The 22,968-nt window shown below is 32.0% G+C and overlaps 4 protein-coding genes across 4 annotated transcripts; 3 read left to right on the top strand and 1 right to left on the bottom strand.

Moving 5' to 3' along the window:
- Positions 1-8,223: 8,223 nt before the first annotated feature.
- VNE69_11104 (endonuclease) lies at positions 8,224-12,258 on the bottom strand (the record flags this gene model as incomplete). Its single annotated transcript, XM_065475011.1, has 5 exons — positions 8,224-8,430; positions 9,612-9,982; positions 10,084-10,954; positions 11,018-12,052; positions 12,088-12,258. The coding sequence occupies 5 exons, from the start codon at positions 12,256-12,258 to the stop codon at positions 8,224-8,226; spliced, it is 2,655 nt and encodes an 884-aa protein (XP_065331083.1).
- Positions 12,259-14,652: 2,394 nt separating this feature from the next.
- On the top strand, positions 14,653-15,761 carry VNE69_11103 (reverse transcriptase; the record flags this gene model as incomplete). Its single annotated transcript, XM_065475010.1, has 3 exons — positions 14,653-14,862; positions 14,999-15,309; positions 15,365-15,761. 3 exons carry the CDS (start codon positions 14,653-14,655, stop codon positions 15,759-15,761), a joined length of 918 nt encoding a protein of 305 aa, XP_065331082.1.
- An 810-nt stretch (positions 15,762-16,571) lies between these two features.
- VNE69_11102 (pol polyprotein) lies at positions 16,572-16,985 on the top strand (the record flags this gene model as incomplete). The annotated part of the gene is made up of 1 exon (XM_065475009.1): positions 16,572-16,985. One exon carries the CDS (start codon positions 16,572-16,574, stop codon positions 16,983-16,985), a length of 414 nt encoding a protein of 137 aa, XP_065331081.1.
- Positions 16,986-18,738: 1,753 nt separating this feature from the next.
- VNE69_11101 (endonuclease) lies at positions 18,739-20,739 on the top strand (the record flags this gene model as incomplete). Its single annotated transcript, XM_065475008.1, has 4 exons — positions 18,739-18,870; positions 19,298-19,460; positions 19,960-20,330; positions 20,395-20,739. 4 exons carry the CDS (start codon positions 18,739-18,741, stop codon positions 20,737-20,739), a joined length of 1,011 nt encoding a protein of 336 aa, XP_065331080.1.
- Between the last annotated feature and the right edge of the window lie 2,229 nt (positions 20,740-22,968).

Here is a 22,968-nt window from a genome sequence, read left to right as displayed (position 1 = left end):
TCGTAGCCTTTATAGAAAGGGTAAAAGAAAAGGCTAGTATCTACAAGTTGAGAGATTTAGATATTGAGACATCATCGCAGAAGGACTAAATGCAGATTTAGCGAAATAAAAAAATATCTATGGTCAGTTAAATCAATAGGAGCTCGGGAACTTCAGAGAAATTCATTGCATGGAAGAAGAAAAGAAAAAAGAGAAACAAGTAGACAAGAAGAATAACCCAAATTCTCTTTTAGCAAAATTAACTGCTTTAAAATCGACGAAAATTCTAGGTCTACAGGATGTTATAAATGCGGACGATGGGGTCATTTCGCTAGGTCATGTCGAAAGTATCCTGAAAATGTGAGAAATAACGGAAAAGATACCGATAGATCTAGGAGAATCAATGAGATAAGCGAAGATATTGCAGAAATTTTAAATAAAGAGAGTTTTATCTATGTTAAAGACGAAAAAGTTGCAGTTTTATTTGACACTGGTGCAAAATATAACTTTATTAGTTACTCAGTGATACAAAGACTATCACTCATACCTAAAGAATTGAATGAGATAAAAAAAATTCTGGACCTGTTTGGAAGAACAATTCAGTATCAAACAATATGTTTCACTAGAATTTAGATATAAAAACTTTAATTGTACGGCCGATTTCTATGCTCTCTCAAAGGTAAAATCTGAGAAAATTCTGATAGGAGTAAACACGATAAAGAAGGTGATGAACAAAGATGAATTTAAATATATTTGTGAAATAAAAACAAATGAAGGATGTAAGGTTGTGGGGAAGGTATTACTTTTACCAAAAAAAGCTAGAAGTTGAAGTGTATAAATCTATAATGACACTCATCGAGAAAGGATACATATGTAAGTCGAATTCCTCCTGGTTAAATAATCTTCGACCAGTAATAAAGCCGGATGGAAAGGTTAGAATAACGACTAATTTGGTATCATTGAACAACCTTGTCGAACTGATCGTTATTCATTACCAAATATCGATGAAATATTATGCAATTTAAGAGATATGAAGTTTTTTCTACGATCGACCTAAAACTCGGATTTTTTCAGATACCATTAAGTGTTAGAGATAGACACAAAATAGCATTCCGATACAAGCATGTGCTATATGAGTGGACAAGAAATGCCACAAGGATATAAAAAATAGCCCAGCTATTTTTCAACGATATATGGATCATGTTCTGAATAGTGAGCTCGGTAAGTCGTGTTATTGCTATGTGGACGACATTCTAGTTTTTTGAAGGAATGAGATAGAACATGACGAGGCATATAAAAGAGTTACAGATATACTTAAAGAATATAATATGAATATCAATATGGAAAAATCAATAGTCAAAAAAGAGGAAATGAAATTTTTGGGCGAAAAAATAACCTATAATAAAGTACTACCTTGTGTGAAACGAACACAGGCGCTCGAAGATCTAGAGCCTCCGAAAGATAAGAAGAAAGTACAGGAATTCCTAGGGCTGTTAAATTACTATAGAAAATTCATCATCAATTGTGCATTAATAGGCAAACCTTTTTATGATTTGTTAAAGGGTGATAAGACGTTTTACTGGAGAGAAGCAGAAAACAATGCATTCCTAGCCCTCATAAATTCACTTAAACATAGCACGGAATTGGCACAACCAGATTTTAATAGGCGATTTAAATTAGAGACTGATGCGTCAAACAGTGGGATAGCTGCGATATTATTCTAAGAGTTCGAAGGTGAAGATAAAGCCGTAGCCTTTGCATCCAGAAGACTGCAGGAATCGGAAATAAAATACAGAATCAGTATAAAGGAATGATTCCAATACTATGGGGCATGGAACATTTTAAGTACTTTTTGTATGGTACTGATTTTGAAGTAATAACGGACCATAAAGCCCTAGAGGCATTAAAAAAGGGAGAAATAAAGTCGTTAAGAATACAAAGATAGTTGGAGAGAATTGCTAATTTTAGTTTTAAATTAAAGTATAAAAAAGGAAAGGATATACCATCACGTAGACTGTCTAAGCCGAAACCCTACCAATTGTTCAGCAGAAATTAGCCCTCTCGCACAATTAAGTTCACAGCTCTCGATAAATGAAGTTGAAAGAACAGTTTGCACGGAAGAACAGATAGAGCAAATTTATAAAGAGCTCTTACATAGAGGGATACAATCTATGAAGTATGAAATCGAAAAAAAGGGATTTAAGGTAAAAAACGCGGAAGAGATGATAAGAAAGGCTATCAAAAGATGCACTATTTGTGCAAAATATAATCCAAAAAAGGACAGAAGATATCTATACGTAACAGCATACGAGAACGGAGAGAAGGTTGCCATTGATATTGTTGGGCCCATTAATAACCAATACATAATCACCGGAATTGACTATTTTACAAGATACAGATTTGCTAAGATAATTAAATCGCGGTAAACCTCAAGAGTCGCAGAATTTATTAAAGAGATCAATGAAAAGTAAAAGATAAAAACATCAATTATCGACCAATCGAAGAAAAATTTGGAAAATGCAGTTAAAAATTTATGTGCCGGCAAGAATATTAGTCTTTATTATACCACACCATTCCATCATCAATCAAATGGACGGGTAGAGCGTTTTAACAGGACTTTACAGGATCTTATTTATAAAAATATTACCGGAAAACTACTGATACAAAGATTAGCACGTGCCTTACACGTATACAACACCACATTCTACACGGGAATTATAATGACACCAACAGAAGCATGTAATGAAGAAAATGCTGAGAAATTGAAAAAAACGCAACTACTGCAAATACTAAAATTTAAAACGAAGCATGAAAGGAAACCTATGGAATACAATTTTGAAAAGGGGGATATAGTGATGATAAGGAACAAAGGCATAAATAAAAAAGGAGCTCCAAAGTGCTTAAACGGAGATGGTAGTTGACTAGCTTGATAATAACACTTACTGAATTGATGTTGGTTGTAGAAGATTTAAAAGGCATGCTGCACAGCTTAAATTAATAGTTGACGATATGTTTTAAAAAGGGGGATGTTGATTTTTATTTTTAAATTTTATAAACCCCCAATTTGGATGAAGGAAAACTCTAAATCAATTGACACTTATAGTTGCCGATATCCGATTTTTCAACTTTTTGTTGTCTCCGAGACATTCAATTTCTTCCTATGATGATTGTTGCGTCTGTTCTTTTAGGTAATATATAAAATTTTTCTCTGGACGAATTTCCTTTGTAGTTGAAATCTAACCATACATATTCTTTTATTTTAAATTCTTCCAATAGACAGGTATATAGAGTGATTGGTTCCTTTAGTTTAAACATCCTCTCTTTTACTTTCTTTGAAATTTTAAGTGTAATGAAACTTAGCTCTGAACCAGTATCAAAAATTGTTCTAAATTTAATATTTTTTATATCTACGTAATATCTTTAATTATTTCTTCAACATTTTCAAAATTATTCACTTCTTTTTTAAATTTCCTTTCCATCAAAGATTTTGGATCAGTGGGATTTTTCCCCCACTGGGGGAAAAAATCCCACTGTTATACATTTGGGGGAAAAAATCCTTTCAAAATTTTTTACTTTTACTTTTATTTTTTTAACCCCTTATTATGAGTTTAGATTCGTTCGAGACCGAGTTAGTTAGGATGAATGATCAGGAATTAGTTGAATTTCTGATGTATTCTAACCTATTAGCTAGTGGCTTAACTTGCGAAATTTGCAATAATTTGTTAGTTAAAAAGAATTATTTCAAAATTAAGTGCCAAATTGCTTGGGTATGTATGAACGCTCGTTGAACTTGTTATAAAAAGCAGGTCTCTATTCGCAAGGGTAGCTTTTTTCAGGGGTTTAATTTGACATTTATTACAATAATAAAGGTATTAATTAAATGGTCAACCAACCAGACTCAGCACTCAATAATAGAGCAGATGCAAATTGACACCAAAATTTATAAAAAAATTATTTTAAAGTTCTTAGATTACTGTAGAAGGCTAGATAGTAGGCACGACAAATTGGGAGGGCCTGGCAAGGTCGTGCAAATCGACGAGACAATGTTAAACAACAAAGCCAAAAGTCACATGGGAAGGTCACCCTCTAATAAAACAGATGCATTGTGTATTGTAGAACACGATACAATGATTACCCGAGCGTATGCTTGTGTAATCGAGAATAAAAAGGCCTCGACAATAATACCCATTGTCCATGACAATGTCCAAGAGGGAAGCATAATTTGGACAGATGAGCATAAATCTTATTGCAGTTTAGGTTCTTTAGGATATGTACACTCTTCAGTTTGCCACAAAAAAGAATTTATAAACAAGGCGACAGGTACAAATACTCAAGCTGTTGAGTCCTTTAATAATGTTATAAAGTGTGAAATAAAAAAAAGAAAAGGTGTCTTGACAAGCAAAAGGTCCGATTTTTTGGAGGAAATGGTGTGGAAGTTTAACAATAGGAATGAACGCTTCTTAAAGATATTAACTCTATTAAAAATTAATTTATAATTTTTTTCTTTTTCTAATTTTGAAAATTTACAATTTAGGATTTTTTCCCCCAATGAGGGAAAAATTCCCACTGATACACGTTTGGGGTAAAAAATCCCCGTGATCCAAGATTTTTTTGAATTCTTGCTATATACGGCTGCGTTTTTTTCTTCTAGTCTCTTTACTATTTCTAAAAAGTCATCGTTAATAACCGAAAAGCTTACGGTTGCTTTCTCAATTTCTTCCCGCATCTTACGTAAGCCAAGGAAACTGATCAAAAAGATCAATTCTTGATCCTCAATTATAGTATCGCCTAATTTTTTCATTCTTCTGAAAAATTCAAAACATTTTTCATCCTTCTTTTGATGCTTTTTTAAAAAATCTCTTTTTGATATTTTGTTTTCAAATTTTGCCAACATATAATCTTTCCAGTCAACATATACCATTCTTCTAGATTTTTTTTTGTTTTTCGTATTGTAGATGGGCCTCAAAAAATCCATCATCTGCTCTGTCAAGAATTTTCTCGATTTTGTCTTCATCGGACAAGGACTTGAAATCCCTTTTCCTTTCTAAACGTTCAATTTTAGCTTTAATATCTTTACGCGAGATGTGTAGGGTGAGCTTAGCTAACAACTTTATGATGTCTTCGTTTTTTTTATTCTCCACCATGTTAGACATATCCAAGTCAGGGGGTATTTATTTACAAAATATATCTTTGGATATTCAATCCACTTCATTTATAAAAAGAAAGTCTCCATTTAACTATATTTTTCTGATTAATTAACAATATTTTCATATGCAATTTTTTGATTAAAAAAGCTATTGCGGCTGTAGAATGTTTATTTATTTTTCTATGTATAAATATAATTTCTTTTTTTAATTGTTAGTTTATTATAAAGGAAGATTTTAAAAGAATTTTTTTTATATTAAATTGTTATATATTCTTATATTTTTGATCCCCAATTATGATAAATAAATACATGGGGGCGATACCGAATCGTGAGTTAATAAGTGTTGGCTGTGGTCAAGAGGCCAGAAGGTTATTAGAAGAGTTCAAGAGGATTGTTTATGGATTAGTATTGTCTGATTATGTTTTTGAGAAAAATGTAAAGAAGGAGATTTTTGATCTTGGAACTGATGAGTTGAAAGAATTTATGGTTAAGAATATTAAGATTGAAGATCATTGGAAAGTTATGGAAACCAAATTAGAGGAATTGGTTAAAGTACAAGAGGAAAAGGATATGAGATTACGGATGATTGAGGAGGTCTCAAAGGTGGTGGCAGAGGAGATTAGAAATATTAGTAGAGAGGAAAGAATATTTGAGAAGAGAAGAACAATGAGATGTTATAATTGTTCAAGAATGGAAGACAAGAAATAAAAGATGTTATGATGAGTTAGAAAAGAACGGTCTAACATTAGAAGACATGAGAAAGAGGTTTAGGAACGTTATAGACTACGAAGAAGAGAAAATAAGATATTGTAAAATCGAAAAATGCAGAATCAGAACTGAAGAATGTAAGAAAGTTGTAAGAAAAGGTCAGCAGGTGCCACAAGCGCATAAAGAAGAGCTAAGAAAATATATTTAGAAGTTAGAGACAAGGAATGTCATAAGAATATCGACGTCGGAATGGAGAAATCCGATTAAAGCTTTAATTAAGCCAGATGGAAGTATAAGACTGGTTAGCAATCTCATGGCATTAAATGATTTAGTGGAGAAAGACCCTTATAAATTAGTGAACATTAGGGATATCATAAGGAACACGCAAGGATCGAAGTTTTTCAGTGTTATAGACCTTATGGAGGCTTTTTATGGAATCGAAATAGAAGAGCAAGACAAGCATAAGACTGCATTTGAGTATGATAAGATAGTATATGAATGGAATAGTATGGTCATGGGGTTTAAAAACTCGCCTCAGATCATGCAGAGAATTATGAATAAAATTTTTGAAAAACATTTGGGTGGTAAAATAGAAGTATACATGGATGATATAGTGATTCATGCTAAGACTAGAAAAGAACATGATAAACTATTTGTAGAAGCGATGGAATTGTTAGAACGGAATAATATGCGGATAAATTCAAAGAAAATTCAGTATTGCCGAAAGGAAGTAAAGTTATTAATAGTTACACTAAACGGAGATGATATGATGCCGTCTGAAATCAAGAAAAACGAAGCACTAGAGTTTCCAACGCCGCGAATGTGTCTGACATAAGAAGATTTTTAGGACTGAGTGGATGGTTTAGAGGATTTATTAAGAATTATGCGGAGAAGACATTATATATGACTGAAAGTTTGAAAGGTAAAAGTAAAGTATTGAATTGGACTGATGACTTGAATAAAGAGTTCGAAAATATGAAGGAAACGTTAAGAAGTATGAGTAAGTTGAAAATTGTAAACTATGACAAGGAATTTTTATTAAGAACTGACGCGAGTAATATAGGAATGGGCGCAGTACTCATGCAGAAGAATGATAAAGAAGAGTGGGTGCTAGTACAATGGGCATCGAAGAAATTCACCCCGATGGAAACTAGATATGGTATAAGTGAAAAGGAAATGTATGCCATGTATTGGGGAATAAAGAAATTTGAGTATGAGTTTAGAGGACGAAAATTTAAAGTAAAAACGGATCACAAAGCATTGGCGGAAATAAGAAGAAAGCCGTGTTTTAATAATAATAGAATTAATCGATGGATTGAAAAGATCCAAGAATTTGACTTTGAAATAGATTACAGGAAACCAGAACATATGGTCGTGGCGGATGATTTGAGTAGGATACACGAGGAGGTTGATCCAGGAAAAGAAATATAAAAAAAGAAGTGAGCGTCAAATTGAAGGTAAATGGTTGAAGCACGTCGAGACAATAGACGGTAAAGAATACTGGAATTTTGATTTGGGAAGGAAAGCATTGATTCCTAAAATAGAAGAAAGAGATGAGCTTATGAGACGTTATCATAAAAAGCATGGACACAGAGGACTAGGAAGCATGTATTATGCCGTGAAGTTTGATCATTATTGGCCAGGAATAAAAGAAGATATAGTGAAAATGATAAAAAAATGCGAGAGTGTCAAATTTACAATACGAAAAAGTCTGGAGGATGTGATTTTGTTGCTACAAGCAGGTATTTAGAAAAAGTAGCGTTAGATTTGATTGATTTTCAGATAAGGGCAAAATGTATTAGTTGCGATAGATTACCACGAGGATAGCGTGAGGATGTGTATTATACGATAGAAGAGATCCTCTGTGGCCCAGTTTATTGAGAATTATGTAGAAATGGCAGGAGGCCGAAGGAAATAATAAGGATAATGGGAAAGAATTTGATAATGTTGACTTTAAGGATTTGTGTAGAAAATTGGATATTACCCATAATAAGGTGAGTGTCGAGTCTCATAGAAGCAATGGTAGAGTTGAAAGGGTTATAGGAACGCTTAGAGAGCTAATATTGAAAATGAGTAAAGAGACGGCGAGTTTTGAAGACATAGTGATGGAAAGCTTTAAAATTTATAATAATAGTTACCATGAAGGTATAAGAAGTACTCCCAATGAAGCGGTAAAAGACAATACGGGAAAAGTGATGATATTAAATGGACCAGAAGGAGACTACAGTAAAAGATTTGTTAGAAGATATAGAGAGTGGTTTATTGAAGGACAACGAGTAAGGATAGCTAAGAAAGAAAACATCAAAGGATGTAATAAATATGAGAAGGGAAGGTTTTTAGACGAAGGTATTATAATGGTGATATGCCCTGGGGACTCGTATGTTGTGAAGCTATCTGTCCTGTATCACAGGAAGTTTTATGAATTTATAATAATTGTTTAAAATACTTTTATTGTTGTTTATATTATTATATTTATTTTGGGCGTATGGGGTCTTCCCATTTCTAGACTCACCCTTCTTGTTAGTGTTTTCCTCTCTGAAAATTCTGTACCCTTCTTTTTGAAGTTTCCTTTTATTTTTTATGATGACGTATTCGTCCTTCCCAATATTACAACAAACATATGAGTATTAATAATTGTACCACGAAAATATGATTTCGTTTTGTTTGTTTGTTTGTATGACCTCATGGTTGGTCATCCCGAATCATTTGACAAATAAAACTTAATTGGGATGTTAGGCATAACATCACATTCTGCCCTCCCCTAAAGTTTTAAGTTTTTTACATGTATCCATTCGTTATTGTCTAGCTTTACCCATCTATTTTTATTACCTATCTGTACTATTTGTTAGGGTCCAATAAACCTTTTGTCTAATTTGTCGCTAGAAAAATTCCTTTTGTACACCTCAATTCCTGTTTTTAACATGCTTTTTGTACTAGTATCTTCTAATTTTCGTTCTTTAATTTTGAATTCTTCAACCTTTTCTTCAAAGCAAAAATAATTCTTTTTAGTAATAGCTGCCATCGGCGAGCAGCCTATACTAAGATTGTAATTTTCATTTAACCTATGTAAAATTTTTCTCTTGATGGTTTCGATAGATAAACATTTATTCATTCTTAACATTTCCGAGATTACTTGATTTATTCTCTCAGATATTCCATTAGAGCTTGGTGTGTATGCCGGAATATATCTAGCCTCTATTTCTTGGCTTTCTAAAAATTCCTTTACCTTGTTCTTCCTATATTGCTTTCCATTGTCTGATATGATTATCTTCGGAAGCTTGTATTTTTCTATCCATTTTTTAAACGTTTTAATTATGTTTCCTATTGTAATACTCGTTGAAAGCCTGATATGTGTAATTCTTGACTTTATGTCTGTAATTGTTATGAAATAACCCTTTTCTTTGAGAGTATTGCATTTATAATCTTCTAACTCAAATGGTCCGTAGATATCCGAACTAACTCTTTCAAATGGCTCCTTGGCCGCTATTGAAATTATTTCTTTTCCAAATTTATTATTGTTTTTATTTTCTTTGCATTTAATACAATTACCTTTGATTTTCTTTAATTTTTTCCCTAAATTCTTTATTTTCACATAATTTTTTATGTTATAGTAGCATATAATTATCCCAGCATGCTCGCTTTCTTCGTGTATGAACCTTAGAAATTCTTCATCCTTCCCTTCAACTATTTTCTTTCTACCTAGTTCATCTAGGTTATCGTCTAAGTAACTTTTCGCTTTTTTCTTGTATAAAATTCTTCTCGATTCCTTAGTTTTAACTAATCCGTATCTTGACAAATTATCGGCTATGTGATTTCCAGTCCCTTTTATTTTCTTTAATGTAAAATTATAATCGTTTAGTAATACTTTCCATCTTTCCATTCTTGTTATGAAACATTTGTTTTCGTACACACAATTCTCATTGTCTGTATAAATTTCTACATAATAACCCTGTGTAATTTCTCTAAAAAATGTCAATGTTTTCACTATCTCATAAAGCTCCTTTTCTACTATAGAATAGTTCTGTTCGGTACTATTCAATTTTTTACTGAAATAACCAATTATACCACCTTCTTGATATAATACCGCACCGATTCCCACGTTGGATGGATCGCATTCTAAGATGAATTTTTCATTAAAATTAGGATACGCTAATTAGTGTTATTGGTAATCTCCTGTTTAATGTTTTCAACTATCTTCATGTGTTCCTCTGTCCACACATATTTTTCTTCATTTAATAAATTTGTAACACTATGTAACTTAGTGCTCATGTTTTTTATAAATCTTCTATACCAATTAAATACTCCTATTATTTTCTGGAGCTGTCTTTTGTTCTTTGGTATTATTTGCATAGCCTTGTTTTCTAAGTATTTAGTGTCTGCGAATATACCTTTCTTGTTTATGAAGAAGCCTAATATTTTAATCTCTTCATTATAAAAGCTTGTCTTTTCGAAATTTATTTTTACTTCGAATTTCATTAGTCTCTCTAAAACCTTTATGACTATCTCGTCATGTTCTGCTTTATCTTTTCCGTAAACTATGATGTCGTCTATATACACGAAGCAATTTCCAAGTTCCTCCAGCATTCTAGTAATGGTCTTTTGAAATATTTTAGGACCTGATCTTATACCAAACGGTATTCTTTTATACATATATGTTTTGTTTATGATTTTGAAGGCGGTTATCCCCTGAATTTTTTGTTCTATGGGAATTTTATTAAATCCATTTTTTAGATCTATCTTAGTGTAATATGCCATATTCCAAATTAATTGTAGGTTCTCAAATATTTTTGGTATATCAAATTGTTCGTCGTTAATGATTTCGTTCACCTTTCTGTAATCTATTACTAGCCGCAAATCTTTGTTTTTCTTCTCGATAAAAAATGCGGGGCTATGCACTTCTGCATCTACCTCTACTATAATCTCTACTTTTAAAAGTCTTTGAATTTCTCTTTTTCCCGCGTCTACATATTTGTGAGGCACGCTGTACGACAAGCGTTTCAGATTTACGCTTGAGTTGTGCATGGGTTTTATTTTTACAGGCTTAATTTTAAAAACATTAAAATTTTCGTTAACTTCTTTATACACATATATTAAATCATTTAATTCCTCATTTGTACCTTCCTTTTCTTTGACTTACCCTAATTTTTCATAGAAAAGCCCATCTAATTCATTATCTTTTTTAACTTTTTCGTTTTCTCCTAATATATTAATTGTTTCACTCCCGATTCTGATTGTATTCTTTTTAAAATTTAGAACTATCTCATTTGAAAAGATAAATTCATTTCCCAAAATCACATCTACTACCGATTTCTCTAACACATATAAAACCACATTGAATTCCTTTTTTAGACCTTTCAATCTTACTACTGTATCTACCACTGAGTTTATTTTAAGATTCTCGTTGGTCACAGTTACTATTTTTAAGGGTTTATCTTCCCTGACTATTACTATTAGATTATTCTCCTCTACTAGTTTCCTGTCTATAAAGTTGTGACAGGCACCAGTGTCCAAAACTATGTTTACTTCTTTCTCATTTATATCTCCTTTTAATTCTAAGTCTAAAATAGTTGGTCCAGCTTCTCTCATTATGTAAGTTCTTTCAGTCTTACTTCTTGAATCCTTATAATTCCCTTCTCTTGGCTTCTCTCTTGTAGTATTATTTAAGACTAAACACTCCTTTGAGTTGTGAGTGTTGTTTTTATGGAGACTACACCATTTCTTGCTAGTGTATCTGTCCCTTTTATCCCCAAACTTATCTGTTCTTATGTCGTATGTCTTTGACATGATACCCTTTTTTCTGCCTTCTGAAATTAAATTTTCTTCAACTGTTTCTAGATGCGTTATTATCTCTTCAATAGTATTCTTACCTGAATCGAGCACTTTCATTCTTGTCTCGAATGATAAACCTGCGAAGAAACTCTTTCTTAGTTCTCTTTCGTATTCTCTTTTATTTAGACCTTCTATTCTAGTATATTGGTCAATTAGAGCCTTTAGGTGGCTTAAATATTCTTTAATGAATTTAAATTTTGATTGTTTGCAATTCTGCAACTTGATTGCCAATAATTCTGGATTTAGCTTTTGTGGTAAACTTTTTTCCACATATCTGTAAATCTTTTCCAGATCAGCGAGTGAAAAAATCGATTGTAAACTTGGATCTCTTATTAATTGTTCCAAGGCCATTTTTTCCTTTGTAAAGTCCCACTTTTTGTGTTTACTTATCTGATTAAAATCTTCAAACCATTATCTAACTCGACTTCTGTAAAGTCTTTAATGTCTCTTATCAGACTGATTCTTTTTTCTACCACTAAATCGATTTCTTCGATTGTATATTTAAATGTCAACCCCTCTTTGGTTGAACACTCTTGCTCTTGCGATACCCTATGTAAATTGATATCAATTCTGTCCTGTATCACAGGAAGTTTCATGAATTTAAAATAATTGTTTAAAATACTTTTATTGTTGTTTATATTATTATATTTATTTTGGGCGTATGGGGTCTTCCCATTTCTAGACTCACCCTTCTTGTTAGTGTTTTTCTCTCTGAACATTCTGTACCCTTCTTTGTGAAGTTTCCTTTTATATTTTATGATGACGTATTCGTCCTTTCCAATATTACAACAAACATATGAGTATTAATAATTGTACCACGAAATATATGATTTCGTTTTGTTTGTTTGTATGACCTCATGGTTGGTCATCCTGAATCATTTGACAAATAAACAAATAAAACTTAATTGGGATGTTAGGCATAACATCACACTATCTAATGGGCGATATGTTAAATATTGACATTATGACTTGAAAAATCTGCTTGGGGTTAATGGTGATGTAGGTGACTAACCGTCTTGGAGGGGGGATGTTATATATTCTTATATTTTTGATCCCCAATTATGATAAATAAATACATAAATTATCAATTAAAAAAATTAAAATAATCGTAAAGGTAAAAAAATTCATAATAACTGTCGCCGTTCGGAGCGGACGCCGGGGAAAATGCTTAATTGAAAAGGGTAAAAAATTAAAAAAAATTGATGTTATTTGTAATTTGCATTTAAAATTTCTTTAATTTCAAGGGCATGAAAATAAAATTGAATAACAATGAAAGACAAAATAGTTTTGTTTTTTTACAGACTGGTACTGTTCCAACAAGGTGGTAAAAAAACAAGATAGAGATGCTTTCAGGAAAAAGCACACAATTTTATTTTTTTTTGAGAATGTAATTGACGGTATTACAGATCTCACGATGAGATTTAAAGTAGGTCTATATAACACATTTAGATTCTTTACCACCAACTAGCAACGATTCAAAACTGATTATATAAAATTGATCCACGTCTTAAATGGGCATGGGGGACGGGACAGAGTTTCCATTATTGCAACAAAAAGCTACGACGCAACACAAAAAGATATCTAGGAGTCTTGAAAAGCTGTGATATATGTTGATCAAAGAGAAATCTAGTAACTAGACCAGTTATTAAACCAAATAAAGCAAAGTATCAAGGGAAATATATGTTGCAGACTTGATTGATCTCCGGCTATATCACGAACTTTATGAAGGCTATAAATGGTTATTGAATCTTCTAGATTCTTTTACCAAATTTTGTTGGATGGTACCACTGCTTGACAATACAAGTTTTAGTGTAGCGAATGCCTTTAAAACATTGTTTAGAACAAGTAATTCTTGTTTTATATTTCATACTGATAACATCAGAGAATTTGTAAATCAAACACTCGTCGATTTATGTCAGAAATATGAAATAAGACATGTAAGGGGGAGAGCTAGATGTCCATGGATACAAGGACAGATAGAACGATGCAATCAAACAATAAAGTGGATGATTGCATCTACTCTCAGAACAAAAAATACGTTGGTTCATGGACCAAAGTATGAGAAGAAGTTACCTGGTCTTATAATAATCTAAGACACTCTACTACGAGAAAAACACCATTATCTCTGATGTTTGGTAGACCCATTACAGACATAATGGACGAGTCTATAATCACGGGTTTTTTAGAATCGATTAACAGCGAAAATCACTAACAAGAATGTGAGAACGAAGAACGCGCTGAAGAAGTTTAACAGATGTTCTAGATCGCGATACTAATTTAGAAATACAGCAACTATATGCTCTTAATAACACAAACATTTTTTTAATGAAATTTAGGTACATGACCGTTTCGAACCCGCTTTGGATAAATACTTCGCTTTAAAAAAATTTAAAAAAAGGGAAAAATAAAAAAATTATAAAAAAGGGGACTTAACGATTTATTTTAAAAAATGACAGAAGACAATTTATCTGGTGATTTTTGGGAATTTGGAAAACCCTTTGGAACTGTAAAAGGTACTCATAGTGTTCTTCTTTGTTTATATCTAGATCAAATATCTCTTATAGAAATGAGCCAAACCAACTAAATTATATGGTATTCTGACGTAGAATAGCTAGAGGTTACAGTATTTATGTAGTGATTATAGTACTGTGCTCCGTCCCTTTGCTTAGCTAATATGGCATCATATGCTACCCATTGATTAGAGATCATAACAGAAACAGGTTATATATTTTCTTGTAACCCCTCAAGGAAAAGCAGTATTTCTACTAGTTACAGAAACGAGCAAGGCGCACGCCGATTCAGCATCAAATGTTTCCAAAATAAACTTTTCTTGGTTAAATTGCGATGTTACCCCCCCCCACCCCTAAAAAAATAAAAAAAAGGAATAAAATTATACCTTTAAAATGAACATAAAGAATTTTAGAAAATTAATATATAAATAAGAGTAATTATTTTTATTTCTTCTTGAAAAAAATATATTAAAGGTACCAATGTGCAATAAGCACATGACACTCATGACCAAAATTAGAAATAATTTGGACAAATATCGTTGTTACTTACGACAAAATGGAAGAAAATGCTCAAACGAAGGTAACATTTACAAAGAAAGCATCTTTAAAAGTTCTAGATTAGATATCGAAGATCTTTTAATTTTGCTGTGTAAATGGGTTAAAGGCGTAAGCAATTGTGGTATCCCACAAGTAATTCATTTTTTTTTGTTTCTTTGTTTGTTTGATCTCAACGAATTGTTTACAAACAAACAAAGAAAACTATAAATATAAATTTTGCCCTTACCCATACCTAAAATACGAACTAACGATGAATATGAGAAAACAGAGGAACGAGAAACAAAACATTGTAAATAAAAAATTTAATATAAACGACCACGACAACATGCTGGAACATTTTTACCAGCATGGCTACGTCAGGAATGTTTCGGCCATTATCGAATTGGATATAGATAGTAGTACCGTATCTCGCTGGTTTACGCGTTTTAATAACGCTGTATTCTTATCCTATTTCAACTACCTTCAAAACAAAACCATAGGAGGTTTAAATTGCGTAGTTGAAATAGACGAAACATTGCTTGTTAAAGTAAAAACCATAACGGTTGAATCCATTAATACCAAGTTTGGGCTGTTGGTGAAGTTGTAAGAGGAGACAGCAATTCTTTTTTTTCGAAATTGTTGAAAATCGATCAAGAACTACTCTTGTCGATTTAATAAAACGAAAAATCGAACCCGGATCTACAATTATTACTGATTGTTGGCGGGGTTATGAAGGGTTTTCGGAACTATGTCCGGATTATAACTATTTACATTTTACTGTAAATTATAACCAAAATTTTGTAAATCCAACAACAGGCGCCCACACCCAAACAATTGTTGGAATGTTGTCTGTAATTAAAAGGGAATTGCGCAAAGAAGGAACAAGCCATGGTTCTTTAAAAAACCTAATTCGAAAACTTTATATAGCTCGTTTTAAGTTAATTATTAGAGAATCACTACTTGAAAGAATGTTATGCTTTTTTGAAGTTCAAAATATATGGTTTTTAAATTACGATACAATCCCTGAATTTGATTTAGAATTAATTGAATAAGATTTGGTTTTGTCTTTTTTTATTTTTTCCCCTTTTTTTATTTTTTTGGGGGGTGGAGGGAGGCAACATCGCAACTTAACCCATTTTTTTGTTCTTATTTTCTGGTTCGCCCCTCACTGAAAGATTTTTTTTAATTTTTTACCCTTGGCGTTCGCTCCGAACTGTGACAATAACTATAATCATTAGAATTAATAAAAATTATTTTTTGTATCTAAATACAAATGTGGTATTTTTAACCACATTATTTTTATTTTTACTTCATTTTCCCTCCAAATATTTTCTTTTTATTTTACCCCACCTAAAGATGAAACTAAGAAGAGAGAAAATGAAGTCTCTAAAGTCAAAAAGTAAAAATAAACAATCTTTTTATTATAATAATTAAAAATATATCGCAGGGAGGAGCATCTTAGAATGTTACTTACAAACAGGCCGCCTCCCTGGTAATAAAACCCAAAGAGCTCATTAAGTGTTAATGAGAGACCAGTGCTTATGAAGAAAAACGGAATAATGAAAGCCGTATGGTCGATAGCGAAGAATTTACGCTATTCGACAAAAAGATTAAAGGAACTACAGTGGTAGTAAAATAAAAAAAAAAATCAAGAACGTTAAGAGAGATTGAAATTTAAAGCATCTCGAAAGATTTGAGTCATTGTCTAGTGCTAACGAGTGGACAGACGAACAGATGGGATGATTTGTCATTCAATGATAGAAGATTCAAGGCTCGAAAACAAGTAAACGAGCAATTCCTACAAAAGTTTGAGACAGGAACTACTGAACATAATGTACTCTAGGAACGATGTCACCTTACTTATGACAAAATTAGAAACGATTAGACAAGTTGATTTTGAAAAAAATTTGGACTATTACGAAGAGATTGAGAGAATAATTCTAATTTATGGAATGATAACGGGACTGAACAAGAAGGAGTCTAATGCCAGACTACACGAGGCATTTAACGGAGGATTGGGCCCTTGCACGGCTATTGAGTTATTTGAAAGGGTGGACAACAACTCCACAATCGATCTACTTAAGTACCTTCAGAAATTAGAAGAAGGCATTGAGTTGCGGGGAACTCACGCACAAACACGTATAACCCCCAGTGAGAGACGTGCAATTAAACAAGTAATTCCCCCAGAAACAGGCAGATATGTGGAAACAAATAAATGGTGTTCTGTGCGCCGAGTCAAATCCCACGATACGCGGGACTGTTACTTAAAAAGGTAGAACGAGAAGAAGGAAAGAAAATCTTTTATTATCAAGAAATCAAGACGAAGCACTTCTAGAAGTCAACAAATAGCAGGAGAAATAGGAAGTAATAAGGAAATTTGGCGCTAGGGCCTATTCCCGGGTAATGAACGTAAAAAAGACGGCATTTCCCGGGAATAGGCCCTAAACTGGGAAATTTTTACAGCCCCTAAAAAATGAATAATTTTGAAGAAGAACCAAGAAATTCGAGATCTGACATTTTTTTCAAATGAAGCAGCCATGGCCTTTATTCAAAGGCATGGCTTACTTGAAGAATTTAAAACATGCACGAAATGTTATGAGAGCATGGTTTTGGAACATGATATTTCTTATTCGAACGGTTTTCGATTCAGATGTATAAATTATTGTGTAGAAAATCCAAATCAGTTTTTGAGGGGCTAAAAATTTCAAGTCCAAAGATAGACACAAGCGAATACTTATTTATAATATACTAGCGTATGCTTTCCCGTTTTGAAAACGGGATTTAAATGTTTTGTTTCATGATATGTCCCTCCTTTAATTTTTTTTTAAGTTGTCATATTTGGTTTGAAATGAAAAGGGGAATGCAATGTTTAACAACATTAAAATTATTTTCAATGCGAAACTTGAATATAGAATTCAAATCAAATAATTCTATAAAATCTAATTTGATAACTTTATTATGTTTATACGTTCAAAATTTGACACTTACATTCAAAAAAAAAATTTCAGATGTTTTTACAATTTTTCGTGGAAGGGTCAAATAAATTCTAAAAAACGATTCTGACGATATTTTGGAACTGTGTTTTACAAAACAAAGAATTAAAATAAAAATGCATTTATATATAGTGTACGCACTTACGATATTCAAACGAAAGCATTAAATCCGAAAACACTATTTTAATAACACAATAAGCTATAATAAGAAGTTTAGATTTTACAAAATCACAAAAAAGAGGGGCAAAAAATTAAATAAAATTCTTTTATATATATGATGATGATTCATGGTTCAAAAAAAATTATGAATATAATATTAATAAAAATACTTCGGTTTCTTTAAATACTATAAAAAGAATTAAAAGGAATATTATAGAAGTAATAACTGAAGATAATAAGAATATATGGAAGAAATTGGGGCCAGAGCACCCAATACAAGTCGATGAGAGTGTTATAATAAAAGGAAAACTTATTAAGTCACCATCTGAAATGTATGATTCAATTAGTAAAGCTACTTGGATAATTGGCGCAGTAGAAGAAAAAACTAGAAAACTAGTTCTTAAAGTTTTACCAAATAGAAAAAAGGAAACATTCTTCGACCTTTTCTCTACAAATATTAGTCCCATGTCTGTAATAAAAACAGATGGGCACAGATCCTACCCATACGCTGTTGATGGGATTGGCGGAGTACATAAAATCGTGAACCATGAGGAAGGATTCACCAATGCTGATGGAGACCACACTAATTTAATAGTATGTGAGTGGTCTCATTTCAAATCGGACATCAAAACGAGGAAAAGAATACCAGGTTAAGCAATGCCAGAGTATATAGAAGAATATGTTTGGAGGAGAAGAAATTTAAAAACTCATGATTCCAAAGCCTATAAAGACGCCCTTTTAACTCTCTTAAAACTTTTAATTCGAAATAAATAATTGAGATTTCTTTTTTTTTATAATTTTTTTGTTTAAAGGGGGACCTTTAAACAAAAAAATGCCCGGGAATAGGCCCTAGAGCCGGAAATTTTTATGTTGGATAATGGTTCAGATAAAACTTGTGTTAGAAGATGTAGCCAAGAAGTTAGGATTGAAACAAGAAGAAACGAAACCGATTAGGTTCTTTTTCGGAAATAGTGACAAAGAAGTTTCAACGAAAGTCGCAAGAGAAATAGTAAGAATCAGAGAGAATGATTACCCTATATAATTTTACGTCCTTAAGCGGTTACCCGTCAACCTTATACTGGGCCTACAGTTTTTTGAAAATAATAACTGCAAAATCGATTTCTCGCAGAAAACCCCAATTATAAACGATAAGTTGGTAATGCTGATAGGCTGCAAAAAAAACTACTGACGAATTATTAGACGATTGTCTTGATGATAAGATCTGTCTTGTCATGAAAGCGAAGGAAAATTTAATAAAAAAATGAAGGATTACATGGTTATGAATATTAAATTTAAAAATATGCAGGCGGAACCCGCATCGTTTAGTATTAAAAACACTATGAAAGTAGCCAATCGCATGGATATGGTGTCCCACATAAATACTATTTCAAGGGAAAGCAGAAGTCTCAAGACTACTGAAAGAGGACATAATTGAGGTAAGTAACTCTCCATTCTCTAGCCCTGCATTCTTCCTAAAGAAAAGGAATAATGACTTTAGATTGGTCGTAGATTATAAGAAAATAAACGAACACATAGAAGATGACCTTTGGATATTACCCAAGATAGATGACTGCTTGCAAATAATGGGAGAAAACACATGTTTTAGTCAATTAGACCTATAAAATGGGTTCAATCAGATACAAATAAGCGAGAAAAGTAAAAAATTTACTTCATTTATGTTATTGGGACGTCAATACCAATACAAAAGAATCCCTTTCGGTATAAAAAGGTCCAAAGATGTTTCGAAGATACATTGCAAATATTTTACATGAGGTACCTAACTGCTTCGTTTATGACGTAGCCCAGAGGAGCCACCTCTGGATAAATATAATTCGATATAGTTAATGGTTTTATTAGTATTAGATGAGCCTCGTTAGGCATCTGTAACAAATACTGATCCCTGGCTTGGTAGCCCTTCCTTGGTCTATTTTTCCAAGGGTACTGATCGCCTGTTAATTTCGTTATCTGGTGTGGGGCTCGGGGCAAAAAAGAAATAAATATTCGATTTTTGGAATAGACCGGTCGAATGGTCTATTTTCCAAAAAGGGAAAATTGATAAAATAAATATAAATAATTTGTGGTGTTTATAATACCACAGTTTACATCGACGACATAGTCGTATATACCCAAACCAAGGAAGACCATATTAAAACCTTAGAGACCGTTTTAGATAAACTACGCGAAAAGAGCGTTAAAATAAATTTTGAAAAGTCAAAGTTCTTCCCAGAAGAAATAAATGTACTAGGTTATAGGATTAATAAAGAAGGGATATACCCCGACCTAAAGAGTTTAGAGAATAAAATATTTACTAAGGAAATAAAAAATAGAAAGGATGTTCAAAAGTTAATAGGTGTTTTAAACTGGTATAGAAAATTCATACCAAACTTATCGACTAGAGTTTATGAAATAACTAATATGCTGAAACAAGACAATAAAAAAATACATTTAAATAAAAAGTTAAAGTCAATTGTTGATAATTTTTAAATATTTTATATGTAACCCCTAATTTTTATGGATAATAACAATAAACAAGTTAACATCAATAATTAATAAAGTTAAGAAAGACATATCTGTAGAGGCGAAACTCTCCTTTCCTAATCATAATGAAAAGTTTATACTAGAGTGTGATGCTTCTGATATAAGACTCGGTGCAGTCCTTAAACAAAATGACCGAGTAGTAGGATATTACTCCAAGAATGTAAATGGTCATGAACTAAACTATACAATAGTAGAAAAAGAATACTTGGCCATAGTCTTAGCATCTATGCATTTCAAACCATCGTCCAAGGTTGCTACACTGATATACACACAGACAGCAGAAACTGTGTACATGATAGCCATAAGAAGACATCTAGACTTGAAAGATGGCGACTGTTAATGAACGAGTTCAACCATAAGATTGTTCATATTGATGGAGATAAAAACATAATTGCCGATAAACTATCGCGATGCTTATATGTTCAAGATGGAGATATTAAGTCCAGGTATAATGAATTGATAGATAAATGTGCAATAAGAGCTCGTGACGGAGGGTTTAAACTCGATAAACAAAACGAATCAATATTTAACAAAACTAAATACAGATATCTATTTGAACAAATCCATAAAATATCTGGACATAGAGGAATAATTACCCTATATAACAACATTAAAAGCTATCTCGAGATAAGAAACTTATTCAAATTAATAACTGAAATAACCAATACTTGCGGAATGTGCTACAGACTAAAAATTAGCAGGTATAAGCATAATGTCGAGAATAAAATCATATCAGAAAGTAAGTTTGAAAGAATCTCGATGGACATTTTCGGTCCATTTAACGTCTCGGAGTTTCAAAATGACTGTGTAAAAGAGACAAGGAATATATTGTCAATAACGGACATTTGTTCAAGATTTACCTAACTATACTTCTTTGAGAGAATTAAATCAAGTGACGTGATTCAAGCGATACAGGAGTGGACAAGAGAATATAGTCCGCCTAAGCATACAATTTTTGACAATGGAAAACAATTTGATAACATGCTAGTTACTAAATACTGCCATGAAAATAACTTAAGGCAAATACTTGTTCCAGAGTATACTCCAAGTAGTAATGGAGTCTCCGAACGATTAAATAAAACAATAGCCTTTACTATGGCTTTAAATAAAGGAAAACACACATGTAATGTAGTTAAAAGATCGGAGGATGTTCTAAATATTAATTACAACCGAACAATAGGGACATCACCAATGAACGTGATCTTAGGAAGAAATTTTTGTGATAGATATAATTTAAAAAAGAAAATTTAATTAAAATTGAGGCACAAAGCGTTCGATAAAAAATTTACTTTTGTGGACCTAGTATATAAGGTTAAGTTCAATGCCAATAAGTTAGGCCCTAAATACGAATTAAAACCTCGAAGGATATTGGAAGTAGGAAGTAAAGGATTCTGGTGATTATGGATGGACACATATTAGGAACGTCAAATCTGCTGGAGGAGGTAGTATGTGGTATTAATTACCACATTATTTTTATTTTTATTTATTTTTCCCTCCAAATGAATTTTCTAGAAAATATTTTACTATAAATATTTTCTTTTTATTTTACCCCCACATCAAGATGGAACTAAGAAGAGAAAAAATGGAGTCTCTTAAAATAAACAATAAACATGATTAAAATAATAATCAAATTAATATTGCGGGGAGGAGCACCATCGAGTGCTACTTACAAACAGGCCGCCTCCCTGGTTGTAACACCACAACATATTTATTTGTTATTCAAATTATATCATAAGTGCTTAGTAATTTTTGTCTCTTCTTTGCTCCTTCTTTTCAGGGGCTTGAAAAAATAAAGTGAACACCTTCTGAGGGTTGTTTGGTCATCTTTTGAGAATACGTTTAGGTAATGAAAATGTGAAAGGACACAAAAATTTAAACACCAATAGACACAAAACAAACAACTTAATTAAACTTTTACTTGTAGCCCTAATGTTTTTGATAAATTTCAATTAAACAGCTTTTTGGTATGAAGAAGAAGTTTTTAACATTATATAATTTTTTATAAAATAAAGTCCCTTCACATGTCACAATGCATCCCCGATATTTATACTTACAACTCAGAAATATATATTTCTATCTTATTATTTTTTCCAATGCTCTTTATTATATCACATGTTATAAACTTACTCATTTGTATTAAAGCTATTCAATATTTGGCGTGAAATAAGTTATCAGAGGTAATCATTCATTCTTAATCAGAAGGTTATTTCCATATCTCGAATCTTGGTGTTGCATATGATATGCAACCGAAGTGCCTTTTATTTATTAATAGTAAACATTATAGGAAATGGTAAGTTTTCAGCATAACACCATTGTCTCTTTTCATTTGAGATATTCCTCTTAAATAGACTATTTTCTATGCAATCTTTATTTTAAATCATTTGCCATATAACAACTCATTTTAATGCATACTTCAATACTACATTTCAATTGATCTTAATCTACTCCCTATCTGGTCTTGGTTTTTAATTAAGAAAAAATTTGGAAGTAAACTTTAACAAGTTTTAATATTAGTTATGATTTTTTTCTTCATCAATAAAATATAGGTCAAATTGCGATGATTTATCCT

Source organism: Vairimorpha necatrix, chromosome 11 (assembly GCF_036630325.1).
Source record: "Vairimorpha necatrix chromosome 11, complete sequence".
NCBI classification, from domain to species: domain Eukaryota; kingdom Fungi; phylum Microsporidia; family Nosematidae; genus Vairimorpha; species Vairimorpha necatrix.
Note: the sequence above shows the minus strand (reverse complement) of the source record. Positions and strands in the feature narration are given on the sequence as shown.